This window comes from Myodes glareolus, chromosome 7 (assembly GCF_982192425.1).
Source record: "Myodes glareolus chromosome 7, mMyoGla1.1, whole genome shotgun sequence".
NCBI lineage: Eukaryota > Metazoa > Chordata > Mammalia > Rodentia > Cricetidae > Myodes > Myodes glareolus.
In genome coordinates, this window is record NC_142032.1 from 61758613 (window position 1) to 61777038 (window position 18426).

The following is an 18426-nucleotide window of genomic DNA, read 5'->3' on the forward strand; positions in this document are numbered from 1 at the left end:
AGGGGGATTCAAAGAAGAAGGTGGGAAACAAGGCTCTTGTGCACAGATTGGGTAACTTGAAAGTACGGTGAAGAGGACCTACTGAGAACAACCCCCAACACACATGGTGAGGTAGGGGTTCTGAGGAAGGGAGGACTGGACTGTTGAGTTTCTTCCATGGTGAAGAGATCCCACCGGGACTTATCTAGATCTGGATATTCAGTATGGGACAAGTGTTCAAGTGATTGAGAATTAGGGGAGAGAGATGGAACTAAGCCATGGAGGACAGTATTGCCTAGAGCAAGTAATGTGTAGGGGCAGAATACTGTCAGGAGACTGGGACCCAGGATGGGGGTCGGAGGGGCTTATAGGCTGAGCTCCAAGGAGACCAGTGTAGGGGGTCTCTGATAGGGACCAGGGTTCAGGGCATTGGAGTAGCACACCTGGTCCTGAGGGCAGAGGGGAACTTGGCTGTGCAGGGACAGGCCAGCCTGTTACAGGCCAGATTCTTCAAGCCGGATTTATGATAAACAGGATTAGCACGAATGAACCAGGTTTTGGTGGGGTCAGACTTGGGAGATGGGAACTCTAATCCAACAGGGCTCGGCTGGTGGGTGGGGACTGAAGATTGTTGGTGAAGAGCCTGGACTTGGGGGCTCAGGAGGAAAAACCCTGAACATTGGCCTTGGGGACTTTAGAGACAGGATTGAACAAAGATGAATATTTAATTGGGATTTGGTGTGTTGCATCCTATTTGGGTAGGAACTGTGATCTGCAGTCTGGAGGCTTCAAGGGACTCAGAGACTCCAAAAGGAAGCCCAATTAGGGATGGGGGCTGGGCCAGCTCAGACAGGGACTGAGGAAGGAGCCTAGCTGGGCAGGATCAAGGAGATGGGTGGGAGCTTGGGCAGCAGATATCAGGACAGGCCTCATGAAGAAAGGGCAAGGACTACCATGGGGACCGAGCGTAGCAGATGGGACTCAACAGGGCAGGAGGAAGAGGTTCGAGATAAAGGGTTCTGAAGGCACAGGTCTTGGAACTAGTAAGGCTCAGTGGGAGAAATACAGGGAGAAGGGATCAGCCCTGGGAACAAGGTGGAGTGCTCAGCAGACAGACTTGCCCGGGACCTGAGGACCCGCGACAGAATGTGAGGACAGGTGGGCTGGAGTGGCGGCTCCGTGGTCAGCGGATATGGGAGCCATGCAGCTCTTGGTTTGCATGGGTCCCAGCTTCGCCCAGCTAGCGACTCCCTGGGGTCCTGGCTTCCGTGCTCGCGGGCCCACTCCCTCCCTATGGAGGAGGCGGAGGTGTCTGCGACGCTGTGAGTCAGGCTCTGGCTGCAGCCGTGGCCGGCCTGGCGCTGCGGAGCGCGCACGGGCAGCGGGGGAGGCAGCGGCGCCAGCCCCGCTCGCTCCCCGCCCCCAAGGTTGGGCCGCTGGGAAGCGATCAGCGGACAGACAACGGCCCGGGACGGCGGAAGGACGAGCGCTCCGAGGCGTCTGGCCCACTCACTGCCGCGTCGCCAGTAGGTGAGCGGTCCTGGTGGCTGCTGCAGCCGGGGTCAGACCAGGGGCCACCCAGCCCGGCCGTTGCCCCCTGATATCTCTTCACGGGTGCCAGGTGCGCCCTGTGGCGCAGGTCTCCGGCACCAAGCTGCCTCTTGGAAGTGTCCATTTCGCTGAGTGTCATTGTGGGTCTGTTGCTGACACGGGGGCAGGAGGGAAGTGAGTGGTTCTGTGTGACCGTGTGCGCTCTTAGGGTACCCGGTGCCACTTTCTGCCGGGCTTGGGGGGCAATGTGAGCGAGTTTGGAGCCCCGCACCTGCGCGTGTCCTCCGGAGATGTGTCTGAGCCTGTGGGGCGGTGTGTAGTGCTGCGCTTCTTGGTGGGCAGTTGTTTACCTGGCACGTCTGGGCGCGCGGGTGTGCTGGGACTGGAAAGCCGATGATGTTTGTGGTTCGTCTTGGTGTGTATGTGCTTCAGTGAGAGCTATTCATTCTGCCAGTCGGTGACTAGAGCAGTGTCACTGTAGGTCTCAATGCCCTGAGTGCGTGGGGATGCAGGGGCGCTCTGCTTATTCGCAACAGGGTGTCAGTCAGGGTGCTGAGGGGGTGCTGTTGTATGTGTCAGTGGGTGCAGATGGCAAAGCGATGAAAAGCCCCGATGTGCTTGCCAAGTCTACTGCGAATGGCTTTGGTATTGGCCGTGGCCGACTGGGTGGGGGAGGCAGGTGGCAGGCAGGCTGGCAGCTGGCAAGCTCGCAGGGATTTCCATCTCCTGAAGGCCATTTATAGGGCTGCAGGGGAGATGCTGTAAGGCTCCAGGGTGGGTGCTACTGGGCTCTCCGGACCCAGTTCCTCTTCACTCTGTCCCTTCCTTCAGGCCCAGGGCCCCAGCCAGTGCCCAGCCCTGCTGGGAGCCCCGGCCAGCACCACGGACGGCACCCAGGAAGCCCGAGTCCCCCTGGACGGGGCCTTCTGGATTCCCAGGCCACCAGCAGGTTCGCCCAAGGGCTGCTTCACCTGCGTGTCCAAGCCTCCTGCCCTGCAGGCTGCAGCGGGCCCAGCCCCTGAGCCTTCGGCCTCGCCCCCCATGGCACCCACTCTGTTCCCCATGGAATCTAAAAGCAGCAAGACGGACAGCGTCCGGGCCTCAGGTGTCCCCCAGGCCTGCAAGCACTTAGCTGAGAAGAAGACCATGACGAACCCCACGACAGTCATCGAGGTCTACCCCGACACCACGGAGGTGAACGACTACTACCTGTGGTCCATCTTCAACTTCGTCTACCTCAACTTCTGCTGCCTAGGCTTCATCGCTCTGGCCTACTCCCTCAAAGTGAGCCTGGGTGGGGGAGGGAGCAGGGTTCACGGGGCTAGCAGGATGCAGCGTCACTTAGTGAAGCCCAGGGCAGAGCCTGCAAGCACAGCCGGGAGATCTGTTATGAGATCAGGGAGGTAAGGCTGTTGGCCAGGTCTGGACAGCAAAGTGCCACTTCCCTTTCTGAGGGAAACTTGGTCCAGCGTGGGGAGTGGAGGTAGGGTTGTCTGCTCTGTATCGCTAGCTGAGTTAAATCATTGGGAGCAGACCTTCGGAGCTCAAGGTCCTGTCCTCTGGTCAGGAGACATGGGAGTCAACATGGTTAGTAGTCACACCTAGATAAATGGGAGGCAGACTGCATGGAGCCGAGGGATTTGAAATCCTGTGGCTGTGGAAAGCAGAGGGGTGGTCTCAGGGCCCTTGCAGACCCTCTGGTGTCAGTCCCTCCCTTGGGGATCTGTGGCCAGGCACTACCCAGCCAGGTGTGTAGCGGAAGACCAAAACCTGACCTGGGGGGGGGAAAGTTGGGAAACTCATCCTATCCCCACCCACTCTGCACCCACAGTGGCTACAATTTCCAGGACCAACTCCCCTTTGCACTGGGAGTTGGCTGGGAAGGGAACAACGTGGCAAGCCTGTGGGACCCCTCAGCCACTCCTATCCCCTACCCCTTCCCATGGCAAAGTGGGGCTGGGAGAAGCAGTGATAGATGTGTCCCAGGCAAGGACTGAGCATCCTTGAACTGTGGGAGCCCCACCAGCAGGGTGCAGGGATGTTGCCGGGGTGCCCTCCTCCCATCCTGCGTCTCCGGAAGGAAGGGCTTGGCTCCCAATTACACAGATCATCACTTCCTGAGCCCAGACTTGAATGGCTCAAGCCAGATGCAGTCCAGAGATTGCAGCTGCCCAGCAAGGAGGGGTGCCAGGGGCTGGCAGAGTAGCAGGGTGTTGCAAGGAGTAAAAAGTGAAGGCAAGACTGACCCAAGAGGAAGGATACCCAGGCAGCTCAACCCACAATCCATCTGCATACATGAACCCCGCCTTGCCTTGCATCATATGCCTGGCCACCAGGTTCTCCCCTCCTCTGCCTGACTCCTGCGCAGCATATCACATTGTCTTCATGCCTTCATCTCCAGGCCTGGGTTTCTCACCTTAAGTAGTACCACATGGGAGTTGTGTACATAAGTGGGCATGTCTGTGAGAACTTGTGATAGCATGTGTGTGCACATGTGCTCACATGTGTGTAAGTTATCATGTGTGTGGAGAGCATGAGTGGGTGCATTTGAGTGTGTTGCATGGGTGGGTATGTTTATGTGGATGTGAGTGTGGGCATTTGAGCATACGTCTGAGCATTATTGTATGCATGTAATCATGTGCATGCACATATTCATGCATGTGAGCAAATGTGTAAGTGTACATGAACATATATAGAAATGTATGTCCAATTGCATGTGAGCAGTGCCAACATAATCACATGCCTACATCCATTTAGGTATATCATGAGTGGACACATGTTTGAGTATAATATGTATGCATGCAAATATTTGTGAGTCAATATGTGTTTGCATATAAGTATACCACAACTGTTTGTGTGTGTGCGCCTGTGTGTGTACATGCTTGTGCTGAGAGGCAAGACTTGGGATGTCCTAAGGCCAGCTCAGCTCTGTTCTCTGGGGCAGTGCTAGGCACAGAGCACCATTGCCAGGCTGTTAGTGGAACACAGACTCCTCTGGTGCCCTCTGTCCCTGCACTGTCTACAGCCTGAGGATTTGGGCATGGCTTCCTGGGCTCTGGTCCGGGAGCTGTCCCCTCCTCCCCTGGCTCAGGCTGTGTCCGGCTGGCTGGGCAGGGTAGCCCATCTGGTGTGGGTTGTAGGTAGGTCAGGCATTTCTGGATGGTTATGGGTTTGTATTGGAATGTAAAGTGGACACTTTGGAGAAGAGAGAAGGCTTACTCTCTCTCTCCCTTGTTTTGCTCCCTGAGGTCTTCCCAGGGAACAGTGGACAGGCCTTGGGACTTCTTGGAGGGGTGTGCAAGGTCAGCATAGAGCAGGCTAACTCTGACCTGATGTCTGAAAATCAGTCCACCTATGACCAGCTGCACCTGCCACTCATGCAGCCCAATGCAAGCATGTCCAAGGACAGCAGGTGGACCAGGGGTCAGGAAGACTTGGCAGGTTTTCTGGCCGTCTTTGCTTGCCGAGCCCTTTCTCTATCTGCTCACAACACTGTTCAAGTCGTCACGTGATCAGGTGGGGCTGGCAGGCTGATGTGAGATGATGGCATTCTTGCCTGCCCTGAATATCTGTCTCCCATCAGGCCCCCATCCATTCCTCCAACCACACGGGTCAGGTCAGTGTCATGCAGCCTGCTCTGTGTCTAGGGAAGATTCAGTAAACCCACTGTCCACACACTGCTTCATAACCACACAGCCCCACTGTTAGGTGGACGGTGCCCAGGATCCAGTTTTGGTGTCCAAATCCCCTCATGGTTCCTCATCACCCTTTTCCTGGGGAAATACTGAGTTTTGTGCACACATTGGTGCACAGATATCCTGTCTTTTGTAAGAAGCCTGTGTTTCTCCTGCAGAGCTTCTATGGCCTTCCTTCCCTGGTCACATCTGCTTGTCCAACGCTTAGGACTACCCTTCAGTGTCCAAAGCATGGTGACCATCATGGAGGAGGTCTAAGGATATCATTTGGCTGGATAGAAGATGCCACCAGAGGGGATATATAGCCTAGTGTCTTGGAAAAGGGAAACGTCAGACTGAGCTTGGGGCCAAGTAGGGGTCAGAGTAAGGGCTTCTGGGAGGAGGCAGGGTTTTCTTTGGCCATTGAGGGGTGAGTGAGATGAAGTTTTACCTGGAGAAAGGAACAGACACTAAGCGGGGGCATCCTCTGTGGGGAGCAGAAGTGTGAAGGACGGGAGCAGGAGTGCAGTGCGGCCAGCATGCAGCAGATGTTTGGTCTGAGCTCAGGAGGCTTGGGGACTTCCTGTGACAGGAAGTCCTGAAAGACTAGGTTAGGAGGGTAGATTCTGGTTGGGTTTTGTATGTATGTATCTGTCCATCTCACCCTTTCTGAGTTTCAGTGTTATCAGCCCGTCCATTCACCTACCCACCCACCCACCCACCTATCCATCTACCCACCTACCCACCCACCCACCCATCTATCCATCTACCCACCCACACCTATTTGTTCATCCATTCATCTTCTTATCCATCCACCTATTCGCTGAATCAGCTGGCCCTCCTCCCACTTATCCATCCCAGATATCTACCCATCCACCTATCCAGGCCACACCCATCCACTTATACATTCACCTGCCCAGGGACCATCCGTCTGTCCTCATCACACACATTCACATCTAGTTATTCATTTTCCTGTTTACCCAACCATCTGCTCATGCACCCACCCATCCACCTACCACCCGTTCATCCACATACAGGCAGCACTCACCTGTCCATTCACCCACTTAACCCATCCACTCACCTACCCCACCATTCATCCATCTGCCCTTCTACCCATCCACACACTCGTCCATCCAACTGCTTGTCAACCCATCCACTGACCCACCCGCCGTCCGTCTATCCACACTGCACCCCTCGCCCTTAACATCGTCTGCGTATCTGCTTATCTCCCCATCTACCTACCCTGCTGTTCTTCCACTCACTGCTCCACACGTTCACATCCCACCCCTCCACCTTTCCACCTCTTCACCATCCGCTCATCCATGTATGCAGTCACCTTTGTTAGTCAGTAGAGGGACATTTCAGGCAGCAGCGGGTCACAGGCACCAGACTTCCTTGCCTGCTAGTGTCCCCGCTGATTGGTACATAAACTCGGTGATGTCAGCAGACCATGAGGCCATCTGGAGTTTCTCGGATACCTTTCATTAAGTGACGCATGGCTATGTCAATCCGTTCTCCACTCTGTTCACAACATCCAGGCAACATCAGCTTCCCAGCCACCTGTTGACACAATCATCTGTCCTTCTGACTGCCCTCCACTGTCGCGCTTCAACCTGAGCACGGATTTGCTGAACTTTCTCTAATGTCATTTTCCCGTAGCACTCACCAGCCCCACCTCCCATCTGCGCGTGCCTTGTCCATCCCTCCACTCCAAGTAGCCATGTGTGCATGTTTCTCACTCACCATCCTCATTTGTATTCTTCCCTGCTCTTTATACATCCTTCTATCATTTTTCTTCTATTTTCTACCCACGTCTCCATTTATCCATTCATTTTCTCTTCTCTGTTGTAGTTCCCCTTCAGCTTCACAGACTGAACTCATCCACCCACCCATCCACCCATCCGTTCTCTTCTCATTCCAACTTTCATAACCTCCGTCCCTCTCCCTGTGTAGAATTTTGCTCTGGCTCCCATCAATCAACATTCAAATCTATCAGCCTCAAGCATCTGTCCTGTCTCCAGCTTTACGCCCTCGCACATATTTACTCTTCTATTTCTTCTTCACTCTCTCCTAGCATCCAGTCTCTTCACTATCTGTCTGTCCTGTCCAATAGCTTATTGATCCATACGTGGCTGTAGACACACATGCACACTGATCCACATGTGACTGTGGACACATGTGCGCACTGATTCATATGTGACTGTGGACACACATGCACGCTGATCCATATGTGACTGTGGACACACATGCACACTGATCCACATGTGCCTGTGGACACACGTGCGCACTGATCCATATGTGACTGTGGACACACATGCACGTTGATCCATATGTAGCTGTGGACACACGTGCGCACTGATCCCTATGTAGCTGTGGACACACGTGCGCACTGATCCCTATGTAGCTGTGGACACACGTGCACACTGATACATATGTGACTGTGGACACTTGTGCACACTGATCCATATGTAGCTGTGGACACACGTGCACACTGATCCATATGTGACTGTGGACACACAAGCACACTCTCACTTGCCTAACTGCACACTCATATTTCAGCCATGTGCACACTTGCCCCCCCATACTCCTTCATTGTTCTGCCCTCTCTTAGTTTTAGACACTGACACACCCTAGATGTGTCAGATACGGTGATGCATACCTGAAATCCTAACATTTGGGAGTCAGAGGCAGGAGGATTCAGAGCTCAGGGCCAGCATCAGTTACGTAGTAAGACCCTCTCTTTAGAAAGGGAGAAAAAAAAAGAAAGAAAAGAAAGGAAGGAAGAAAAGGGGAAAGAAGAAAGAAAAAACCCACAAACATCAGCACAAATCCTACTAATGATTCACCCGACAATCAACTGGCTCATCTTCCCGCTTTCCTTTCCCGTGTTTTATCTTCATCCATGTCCTGCCGCATGTGTTCTTCCATCCTTTCTCCTCCCGCTGTTACTCTGCCACTCCACACAGGCCATCTGCCTCTTCTACCCTCTGGTCACCCACACACCTACCGCATACTTTCCTCTTCCTCTTGTCTTGTCCATGAACTTACCCTGTGTCCCATGCTTATCCGCTCTCTTCACTCCTGTGTCTGTGTCGAGTGTGTGCCTATTCATGTTCATGTATGGGGGTGTGTGCATATGTGTATGTGTGCCAGTGCACATGTGTGTAAGCAAGTATGCATGTGGAGGTCAGAAGTCAGCCTCAAATGTCATTCCTCAGGATCCATTCACTTTTATTACAAAAATGACGCACTTTTGTGTGTGCATGAATACGCACTTGTGTGTATTGTCTGGAGGTCAGAGGACAACCTGCAGGAGCTTACTCTCTCCTTATACCATGTGGACCCCAGGGATCAAACTCACATTGTTCAGCTTGATAACAGGTATCTTAATCCACGGAGCCATCTTCTCAGACCCCCACTTTGTCTTTTGGGACAAGGTCTCTCTCTGGGACTAGGGGTTCACCAGTTAAATGGATAGCCATAAAACTGCCTGTTTTTGCTTCCCCAGTGCTAAGTTATAGGCACGTGCTGCAATGTCTGAAGTTTGAAAAATGTATTTTTAGATGTATTGATTTTGTTTTATGTGCATGTATTTTTGCCTGCATGTATTGTGCCACGTGTATGCCTGGTGCCCAAGGAGATCAGAAGAGGCTGCCAGATGATCTGGAACTAGAATTACAGATGGTTGTCAACTACCCTTTTAGGTGCTAGGAGCTGAGCCTGGGTCCTCTCTGTAAAAGCAAGCGCTTTGAGCCATTTCTCCAGCCACCCTGGCTTTTTGTTTTTGATGTTGAACACAGATTCTTGGATCGAATGCAGGTCTTCTTGCATTCATGTAAAAATGCAAACAGTTTACATGAATTGAGCTATCTCCCCAGCCCCCCATCTTTCTTCACCTTGAAGCTTATGTCTACCTTCCTCTTTCTCTTCTACTCTTTTGCCCTATCCTATGATGTCACCATCATGGTTACTCATTAAACTATCTAGTCCACCATGTAGCCACGGATTCATCGGAATGCATTCTCTCACTACCCTGTTCACTTTTCATGCAGCGAATAACTGCCCGGTGTATGAGGAGTGATCAGCCACACAGCCCCTGACCATAGGAGACTTCCCTCTGGCAGGGAACTCAGGCCATCTTAAAATGCGCTTATATATCATCTGTGAAGAATAAGGGGAGTGGCTGAGATTGGCATTTCATAAAGGTGGACTCCGACAAAAGTCCATGTTGGTGTATTGAGTGTAGCCTAAAGTGGTCCAGAGGAAGTGTATCCCAGGATGGGGAGCAGGCCTTGTAGAAGGTCAGGGACAAAGTTCCATAGCTTGTATGGTTGAAACAGGAGAGGGGACCAGACATGCCTGAGCCACAGTCTTGTTTTCCATGACGAGGATTTTGTCATCTACTGTGAGTAGGTCCATGTGATGAAGCTTCCATGTGGTGAGAGACTAAGGATACAGAGAGACAGGGCTGGGAACCCAGATGGGAGGAGCTTCCTAGTGATACAGAGCTGCTCAAGGAGGTGGGCGTGGAAGGCTGTTGCCTGACCATTCCTTTAGTATTTGGTATTTATTTATTTATTTAGTATTTAGTATTCACACAGGCGATTGGTTTCACAGACACCCAAGTTCATGGATGCCCAAGTCCTTATTTAAAACAGTCCAGCATTTGTTTGGATCCCATACACACTCAGATGATCTCAACCCAGGGCTATATGCATGCGGAAGCTCTCTCCTAGCTGAGCTACATTCCCGGCCCCACTCTGTCTACTTTCAGGTACTTCCTTCCCGTCTCAACTGGTCCATTCTTCTAGTCAAGTGAAGTCTACTCCTTTCTGCCCCATCTATTCTAAATACTCACCCCCACTCTACCCCTATGTTTCATCGAACATTCTAAACTCCCTGTCCATGTGCCCTCCAGCCTCTCTCCTTTCTCCTCTCACTCACATATCCGCTGACTACCCACCATGTCACCTCCTTTGCTCATCCTTCCTGTCACACACCCCCAATCTAAGTCACCCACTTCGGTCTGCATGTGTGAAGTGACTTCCCCACAGTCCTGCTGACCTTCCAGAACTTCACAAGGCCTCAGCATGGTCAGGTTCCAGTGAGGTCTGCACTCTTCCGGGTTGTAGGCTCTTTACATCTCTACACGTGGAAGGGTAAAGGCCATGTGGGGCCTTTGCTATGTGAGGGCTGCCCCACCCTCAAAAGGCCCCACCCCCTGCCATCGCTGGGGGCCAGGACCTGCACGGTATAAGCCGGTGGAGTGCATACCCAGAGCTCAGCACTTCCTGACCATTTGGTCCCCATCAGCCGCCGTTTCCTTCCCATTCCTTCGGCACTGGAGGATGAGCTGGCACCCACTTGTCTGCCCACCCAGGGCCTGCCCTTTCTCCCTTCCCTTCATGGATTCATCTGTCAGACCATGAACGTTCACCAAAAGGCTGCCCGTTCATGGTCCTGCTCATCTGCCCGTCTCGTCTAATGCTCTGCCCTACTGTCTTTCCCTACTTGCTCTGGTGGACTCACCCGCCAGTCTCTCCAGTATGCTCCATTCTCCTTTTCCACAGCCGATGACATCTGTCACCCCTCGGGCCCACGGAGCACTGCGTGTCTTTCCTGCTCGGGTTGCTTCTCCACTATTCTGCTCCTGCCCTACCCATATCCCCTGCTCCTCTTAGCTTTCCTGTTGCTTCTCTGTCCAGCATCCCAAGTCTTCTTACTGCTCCCATTTGATTTCCTGGTCTTTGAATTTGGGTTCCTCATCTTTGTGGAGCCAGCTCCTCCCGGGCCCGATGTGGTCTCGTCACACGCACAGTGATGCCTTTCACGTGTTCCTCTCTGCCCTCCACCTCCTCCTTGAACGCCAGACTCAGCAGCACTGCTGTCCCCGCTGTCCAGCCATAAGCCTGGTGTCGGGACCTGCACTGCCGAGCTCCCTGGCTGCCCAGTTTTCCTGCTGCAGCTCACCTTTAGTTTATCCTCAAGAACACCTCATCCGAAGCCCCATCCATCATCATCCACCATGCTGAACTCGGCATTGTCAGTGCCGCCCTCAACACAGGTCCAGAGCCCTTCTGTCAGCCCACTCCCACTGCCACAGCTCTTGTCCATGGTACTAGACCCTGTCTTCCAGGCCAGACTCTGCCTCCTCCCTGCCTGACCTGAATCCTCAGCCAAGGGCTCTGTTAGAGTCTGTCTGGCCTTCCCTTTCTTCTGGCTCTATGTCACTTTGAAAAGCCTTCATAGAGCCCTGCCATCTTCCCGATGGCTTCCCTTGATTCCTCCTGACTGTGCTCTGACCTCCATCATCAGCTCCCGACTGGCCTCAGTCACCCCATCATGGGGCTCTGCTCCCCTGACCTGGTGTGTTCCCCCTATGAGACCAAACCCGTCACTGACTTGGTGACAAACATCCACTCGATGAAGTCTTTCTGGGCTATTTGCTGAGGCTGGATCTCCCAGGACACCTTTGACCCCTAGCATCTTCAGATCTCTCTCTAGCCCCCATATCCCATGGATACCTGCCCTGCTTGCCCTGTGCCTTGTGACTCTTCACCTGGTCTGTGAACCACGAGGACAGAGGCTTTTCTTTGTTCCGTGCTGCATACCAGGGCACAGCTGTGCGATGCACGGCTGCCATTACACACCCAGGATGCCAGAGCAAGTGTGAAGTAAAGACTGACTGACTGGGTGATGGATTTGAGAATCTGCACCCATCTTCCATTCATTAGTCGATGGTATATTCTTTTAACCTCCTCCCTCTTTCTCCTCACCCATCCCGCATGTAATCATAAATCTGCTTGTCTACCCAACCCACACATCCAGCAGACATATCAGGAACCCATCCCAAAGATACAAAATGCACCACTATATCCCATGTACCAGTTCAACCATCTGACACACCTTCAAAAACCTATCTGCCTACCTGCCCCACCCATCCAGCACACTTCTAGCTAGGAGTCCATCCTAACTACATAAATGCGTTACTGTTTCCCATGTACCTCTCCAATCATCCAATACACCCTACACGAGCAACATACTTCCTGTCTCCTCACACCACCTGCTCTGCTCACCCAGGACACACGTATTCACACACTCGTCTGTCTACCCGCCCCCACAACAAACATTCACTCATATCTCTCTGTCCTGCTATTTCCATCTGACCTAGGTCCCTCTGTGTACCTCCCTCCCTCATCCAGCATATGGCCAAATTCACCTACTTTCTCTCCTGTCCGTCGAATGCACATCAAAACCTCAGTGGCCCCGCTTGCCTAAGCTACTTAGAGTGTATGTGTGTGTGTGTGTGCGTGCGTGCGTGTGTGTGCATGTGTGTGCATGTGTGTGTGTGTGTGTGAGGGAGAGAGAGAGAGAGAGTTTATTTACCTGCCCACACACACTGTTTACTTGATACTCACTTCTGTATTTATAGCTACGTTCTAGCCTCCAGAACTGTCAAAGAATAAATATCTATTTTCTTAAAAAAATAAAATGGAAAAGAACAAGGGTGAGCCGAGACTGTCCTGCACACTCTCTACTACTCAGCATTGTTCTAGAATCCTCTTTGTCTTCCTCATAGGAGCCTATGGGCAGGATGCTGAGCCAGGAGCATGAGACTAATCATGGCCTTTCCCAACAGTGTGCGGTGGACTCTGCACAGTCTTCACCCCACAGGCAAGCGCTAGGAGAAGCCACAGGGCCCATTAACTCTGTGCGGTGACCAGTGGACACCTGCAGAGCAAAACTCAGGCCCAGAGTTTCTCTACCACAGTTGTAGCCCTGAGGAGAGGCTGACAGGAGGAAGTAGAACAGCTGGTTTGTTAAAGAGAACACCTGGCTAATAATAGCAGTGGGGTAGTTGAACTGGATATAGGATATACTTGCTAGAGATTCAGTGTCTACAGCAAGCATCCGAGGGGGGGAATGTGTTTGACATTACAGCTGAAAATCAAGTAGGCTAATACTAAATCCAAGGGAAGATAGAATTTAACTTTCTGGAGAAAATGATAAAACTTTATCAAAAACTTCACTCAAATTGTACAAGCTAAGTAAATGGGGACACACCTCATTCTCGGTGACAGAGGCGCTGGTTCCTCCTCAAATCATCAAAGGGCAGAATCTCACTCCCACCCTTGCTCTCCTGACTCCTCAGCCCTCTTCCCATAGCCTCTCCACCCAGTTCACTTAGAGCACAACCCACCTTCTAAGTCTCCCCTGCCCTTTGCTGGATCCCTTCCCCTCCTCTTTCTCTACCCCAGCCCAGGCCTTCCTCCTCTCTGCTCCCTCTGCCCACTGTTGGGTACCCATCACACATCTCCTCCTCTCCCTTGCTCCACCTTACTACTCCTTCCTCCCTAGGACAGTCCCTCCTCCTAGCAGGCCTCAGTTGTCCTCTGCCTGTCTGTATCCCAACCCTGTCCCCACCCACTCACCCTCCCTCCCACCATGCTTCCTGACTCTGGCATCAGCCAGTCCAAGTGTCTTTCTGTCCATCTTCCTTCTTTCAACCAAACCCAGGCCTCATCTTCTGCCTTCATCTCCACCTCCACCTTCTCCAAGTCTCTGCTTTCGGCTTGCATCATGTTCAGCTGGCACCACTGGATTGTGTAGTACACGGGGACTGTCCTAAGACATGTCTGCCCTGACTAAGTAGCCTCTTAGGAATGGCCAGCTCTGTCCTCATTTCCCTAGGATGTCTTGTCTACTCAGCGTCCTGGCTAATGTTCAGCTAGGCAGAACTGATCCCAACACCCTGGACACGCATGTCACCACACCTCACACCCACTGTTGCTGGCGTCCCAGCCCTATTCACCTTCCATCCGCTGTCTCCAGGGTCACCTTCCTCTTTTGTGTTAGATCCTTTCAGATTCATTGAGCAGTTGCACAAACTAAAACAGAAATTCCTGGGCATCCTTGCAGGGTACCTGTGTTCTTTGTTCCCCGTTTCCTTCTCTGACTAGACACTATTTACTTTACAAACTGTGAAAGATGAGTTTCTCATTGACTATGTTCCCCAAACTGAGGCAGGGGTGCTTGTAGGACAGAGGTCCTGAGACGACTCGATGCTCACACCCCTGCTTCCCACCACTACAACCTCCCTCCTCTACTGTTGACCTCCCTTGATGACCCCTGCATCCTTCTGCTGCTATTCTCCATGTCCCTCCTCCCATCTCCATTCCCTTCCCTTATTGGCTCCAGTTCCCCCTCCTCTGTTGTCCTCTCTCACCATCCCTCTGCTGGCCTCTGTCCTGCCTCCTCTCCTGACTTCTGCCCATCTTCCTCTCCTCTGATGGCCACTATATTCTCTCCTCTCCTGACCTCCTCCTCCTTCCTCTGCTGGCTTCTGTCCTGTCTCCTCTCCGGACTTCTGCTTCTCTCCCCCCATCTGATGACCATGGTTCCTCTCCTCTATTGGCTTCCTTCTCCTGCTTCCCCCGACAGCTCCCTCTTTCCTTCCTCCTCCTACACTGACCCCGTCTTTCTTTCTCTACTGACCTCCACTCACTGCTACCTCTGACCTCTGCCTGTCTTCCTCCTCCTTCTGCCTCCAGGTTCGGGACAAGAAGCTCCTGAATGACCTGAATGGAGCCGTGGAAGATGCCAAGACAGCACGTCTGTTTAACATCACCAGCTCCGCGCTGGCAGCCTCCTGCATCATCCTCATCTTCATTTTCCTGCGGTACCCCCTCACTGACTACTGAGCCCAGCAGGCAGTGGCCTTGGAGACACAGCACTGAGACTGATGGTCACTGAGATTCAGGATGCTGAGAGTGTGGGGCAGAATGGGCTTCTACCAAGGCCCAGAGCCATGCATGGCAGCAAGGCCGCCAGAAGTTGAGTGCCCAATGGAGTGGCACACTCCTCCCAGCCACCCTATCTGCCTCCTGCCCTGCCCTGTTGTCACTGGATCTCTGGGCTCCCTCTGTGTTGCTGCCTGGTTGCCAGTGACTACCCTCCCTGCCCCATGCACCCAACCCAAGCTCTTGCATCCCTCAGACCTGACACCCAGCAAGAAGGGCTTATGTGGGAGCTCCCAGAAGGGGAGCTGCCAGCACCTGGGACTCCCTCACTCCTGACCCCAACTTCCTCCAAGCTGTGATCCCTGCTCCAAGCTCTTGTATCTGTGAACTCTCATTAAAATGTGTGCCCAGTTCAGTGTCCTCTGGCCATGTTCTAAGCAGGGTCTAGGTGTCACCTGGAGGTTTGGGGACCTCTATCAGATGCTCCTTGCAGTCCATGACCCCAGGGCCTGCACACGGTTAATTGTGCACAAGACTTGCTCAGAAACCAAGTGGTCTTGGCATGGCCAGGTATGTAGGATGGTGAAATGAGGAGTGTTAGGTGGAGGAATTCCACACAGGACGCGCAGAGTTGGATAACCTGTATGGAGTGGGAGAGATGATGTGGAGAGTCCAGGAAAAACATCCAACAGTGACGGAGAAGCCCTGCCAGTCTCGGGATACCCCACAGGGTGTTGCTCAGGTTCTCACCTGCTTAGCCCCTAAAATGGGGAAAGAGACCCCCTGTCATCTGAAGGTCATGTTCAAAGGTCAAGATCAGCAACAGCATGTGCTAATCCTGGAAGTGGTGCTGCCCCAGAAGGGTGCTTCCCCGTGAGATGGGGTGGGGCTAAGCTGAAAAATGGATGGTGGACAGAGTGGACATAGCCCCCACCCTATGAGGGCCTGGTTGGTCTAAAAAAATTAGGTACTGTGGGGCTCAGATATGGGCCAGTGACATGCTTAGTGGTGGGGAGGCTCGGCCCCCTTATCTGATCAAACCCTCACCAGTGTCGGAAGTGTTGGAATAGGACAGACAAGAATAGAGGTCGTCACCAGCAGTGGGCACAGAGTGTAGATGGAGGTCAGTGGGGGGCTGTGCACTTGCAGAAGCTTAAGCTTGTCTTAATCAGACAGTGGAAGGTTAGACAAGACTGTGGACGAGACTAAGAGATGAGGAAACTCGGGGTCACTGGGGGTTCAATACATCCTGAGTTACATGGCAAGAAGAAAAGAAACAGACCAACCCAATGCAAACACAAGGCTGGAGACATGGGTGGAATAAGAGCGAAAGGAGAACAGGAACTGAGAACCCCCAGTCAGCCTTCTCTGCTCTCAGGTACGCTGAGATGTGAATTCGCAGCCCACATTCCTCTGCCACAACCCACCCTTAAATGCCCTCCCCACCCTTAAATCCTGAGCCAAGAGATACTTCTGTGCTACATTGTTTCTCATCAGGCATTTGAGCAGAGACAAGAAAACCAGGGCACCTTTGCAGAATGACAAAGAGGAGAAGGAAAGGGTATTTAAAGTGTGTGTGTGTCAGAATCTTATTTTCAAAGCTGCAGGGGAGAGGCGACTGACTGTTCATGAACATGATGGGCTATTTAGCACCTGCAGGAAATAGTGTATTTTGGGGGGGCTCATCCTTAGGTAAGCTACTGGGCTATGGGGTTCTAAGAACACATTTTTTTGGTAGGAGATGCCAGTTTTAAAAAGCTCATACCTCCGTTTTTGTCTGAGGCTATGCCCCTGTGGCTCCATGCCCTCCCTGCTGCCTGGTGTCTGTATCTGCCAAGCTCATGGTGGTAAAATGGTAGCTTCAGTTTGTACCTCCCTGGATATTTGGTCCCTTTAGTAGAACACAGTCGAGTCCTGACCACTTCCTATCGGGCTGTCATTTTTTAGCCACTTCCTTGTCAGCCAATGCTTGGAGGGTGTGGCAGGCAGCTTCCCACATCTTGACACCATTCACATGGCTACTGCTTCTCTGTAACTTATCAATAGAAGACATTTGGGGGCAGAAGAGATGGTTCAGAAGTTATGATTGCATACTTGTCTTCCCAGGTTCGGTTCCCACAAACACATGGCACCTCAGAAACATCTGAAACTTCAGTTCCAGGGGATCCGATGCTCTGGCATGCACATGATACACATATATTCACATGGCAAAGGCATGGGCCATAAATAAAACAAGAAATATATAGTTCTTAAAAATATATTTTTTAAATTGAAGACACTTTGAAAAGGCAGCTTATGTGACCATCAGAGTACCCATAGTGACTTGTGGGATGCTGGTGTGGGTCACATAAGCGTTTATTTCCCAATTTTGTTTTATTTTGTTTCGAGATAAGATTTCCTATGTAGCTTTGGCAGTCTTGAAGCTAGCTCTGTAGACTAGGCTGGGTTTGAACTCGCAGAGACTTCCTGCCTCTGCCTCCTGAGTGCTGGGATTAAAGGCATGAGTCTCCATTGCCTGGCTATTTTCCAGAGTATAAAGCCACAGGTTTTACTCTATGTAGCTTCTGTTCAACGTGCATGTGTTTATACATACACATTTATAGTATGTTGTTCATAAATGCCACAATAGGAGACAACCAAATCACCCATTAATACATTTTCACATGCATAAGGAAATAAAAACGTGCATGAGCACATCTTGGTTTTGAGTTTCCGGTAACTTCCCTGAGGGTAGTCATCCTGAAGTCATTCATAAATGATTCCAGCGTAGAACAGGTGTTGTCTTTGATTTTTAAAGAAAAACTATTTTAAAAAGATATTTACTCATTATCATGTCTAGATAGAAGCTGTCTCTATGGAAAAAAAGCAGGTGGGGAGTGTTTAATAGCTATTATTCAGAATGGGGAAAATCCGTGGGGCAAGGCACATAAAAGAAAGGGCAGGAAGAGAGGTTGCCAGGGACCCAGGTGTAAAGGCAGGTGAGGGAGGCTGGCCACGAAGGGATAGCCATATCAGGAAATGTGTCAGGGTCGTCGCTGTCAGTGAGGACGGACACAAAAAGTCTGATGGGCTGGGAATCCAGTGTCTCCACTGTTCACTGTTTCCTCGGCTGACATCTTCTCCGGCTGCTCTCATGGTGAACACTGAACCAGGCCCAGGACTCTTTCCCTGCCCCAGAAGGACCAGAAAGGAATAGGTTTTCAATGTCTTAGGCACCATCAGCCTTTTCTGGTGGCTGTAGTGTTTATGTCACCTACTGGGACATCCTTTCCTGTGAGGCAGTCCCTTTCCATGGTGACTTTTTTTCCTTTAAGTCACAGACAGTCTTAGCTTGTCTGCACTTGCCTTTCAGGATCCGTTTCACATGTAGGTATACAATAGGGCAGAGTGGACACAAACCCGGCCTGCTTTTCCAGACAGCCACTCTTTCTTCCTTTGCCCCCTCCAACCCGAGTCTTCTAAGGTTCTTCCCGGGGTGCGCT

At 51.9% G+C, this 18426-nt stretch overlaps 1 protein-coding gene across 2 annotated transcripts; it reads left to right on the plus strand.

Moving 5' to 3' along the window:
• The first annotated feature begins 459 nt into the window (after positions 1–459).
• Ifitm10 (interferon induced transmembrane protein 10) lies at positions 460–15359 on the plus strand. Of its 2 annotated transcripts, none has more exons than XM_085693376.2 (3): positions 460–1509; positions 2362–2724; positions 14756–15359. In XM_085693376.2, the coding sequence occupies exons 2-3, from the start codon at positions 2572–2574 to the stop codon at positions 14903–14905; spliced, it is 303 nt and encodes a 100-aa protein (XP_085549502.1). In that variant the 5' UTR covers positions 460–1509; positions 2362–2571; the 3' UTR covers positions 14906–15359. The 2 variants fall into 2 exon arrangements, with proteins under 2 accessions (XP_085549502.1, XP_048314380.1); XM_048458423.3 differs by having other exon boundaries at positions 870–1509; positions 2362–2814.
• Positions 15360–18426: the final 3067 nt, after the last annotated feature.

Bases quoted from the DNA above. Each gene is read 5' to 3' on its own strand.
- Ifitm10 (XM_048458423.3), top strand. From the start codon at position 2,572: ATGGCACCCACTCTGTTCCCCATGGAATCTAAAAGCAGCAAGACGGAC. The intron at 2,815-14,755 runs GTGAGCCTGGGT...TTCTGCCTCCAG, and splicing joins CTCTGGCCTACTCCCTCAAA to GTTCGGGACAAGAAGCTCCT.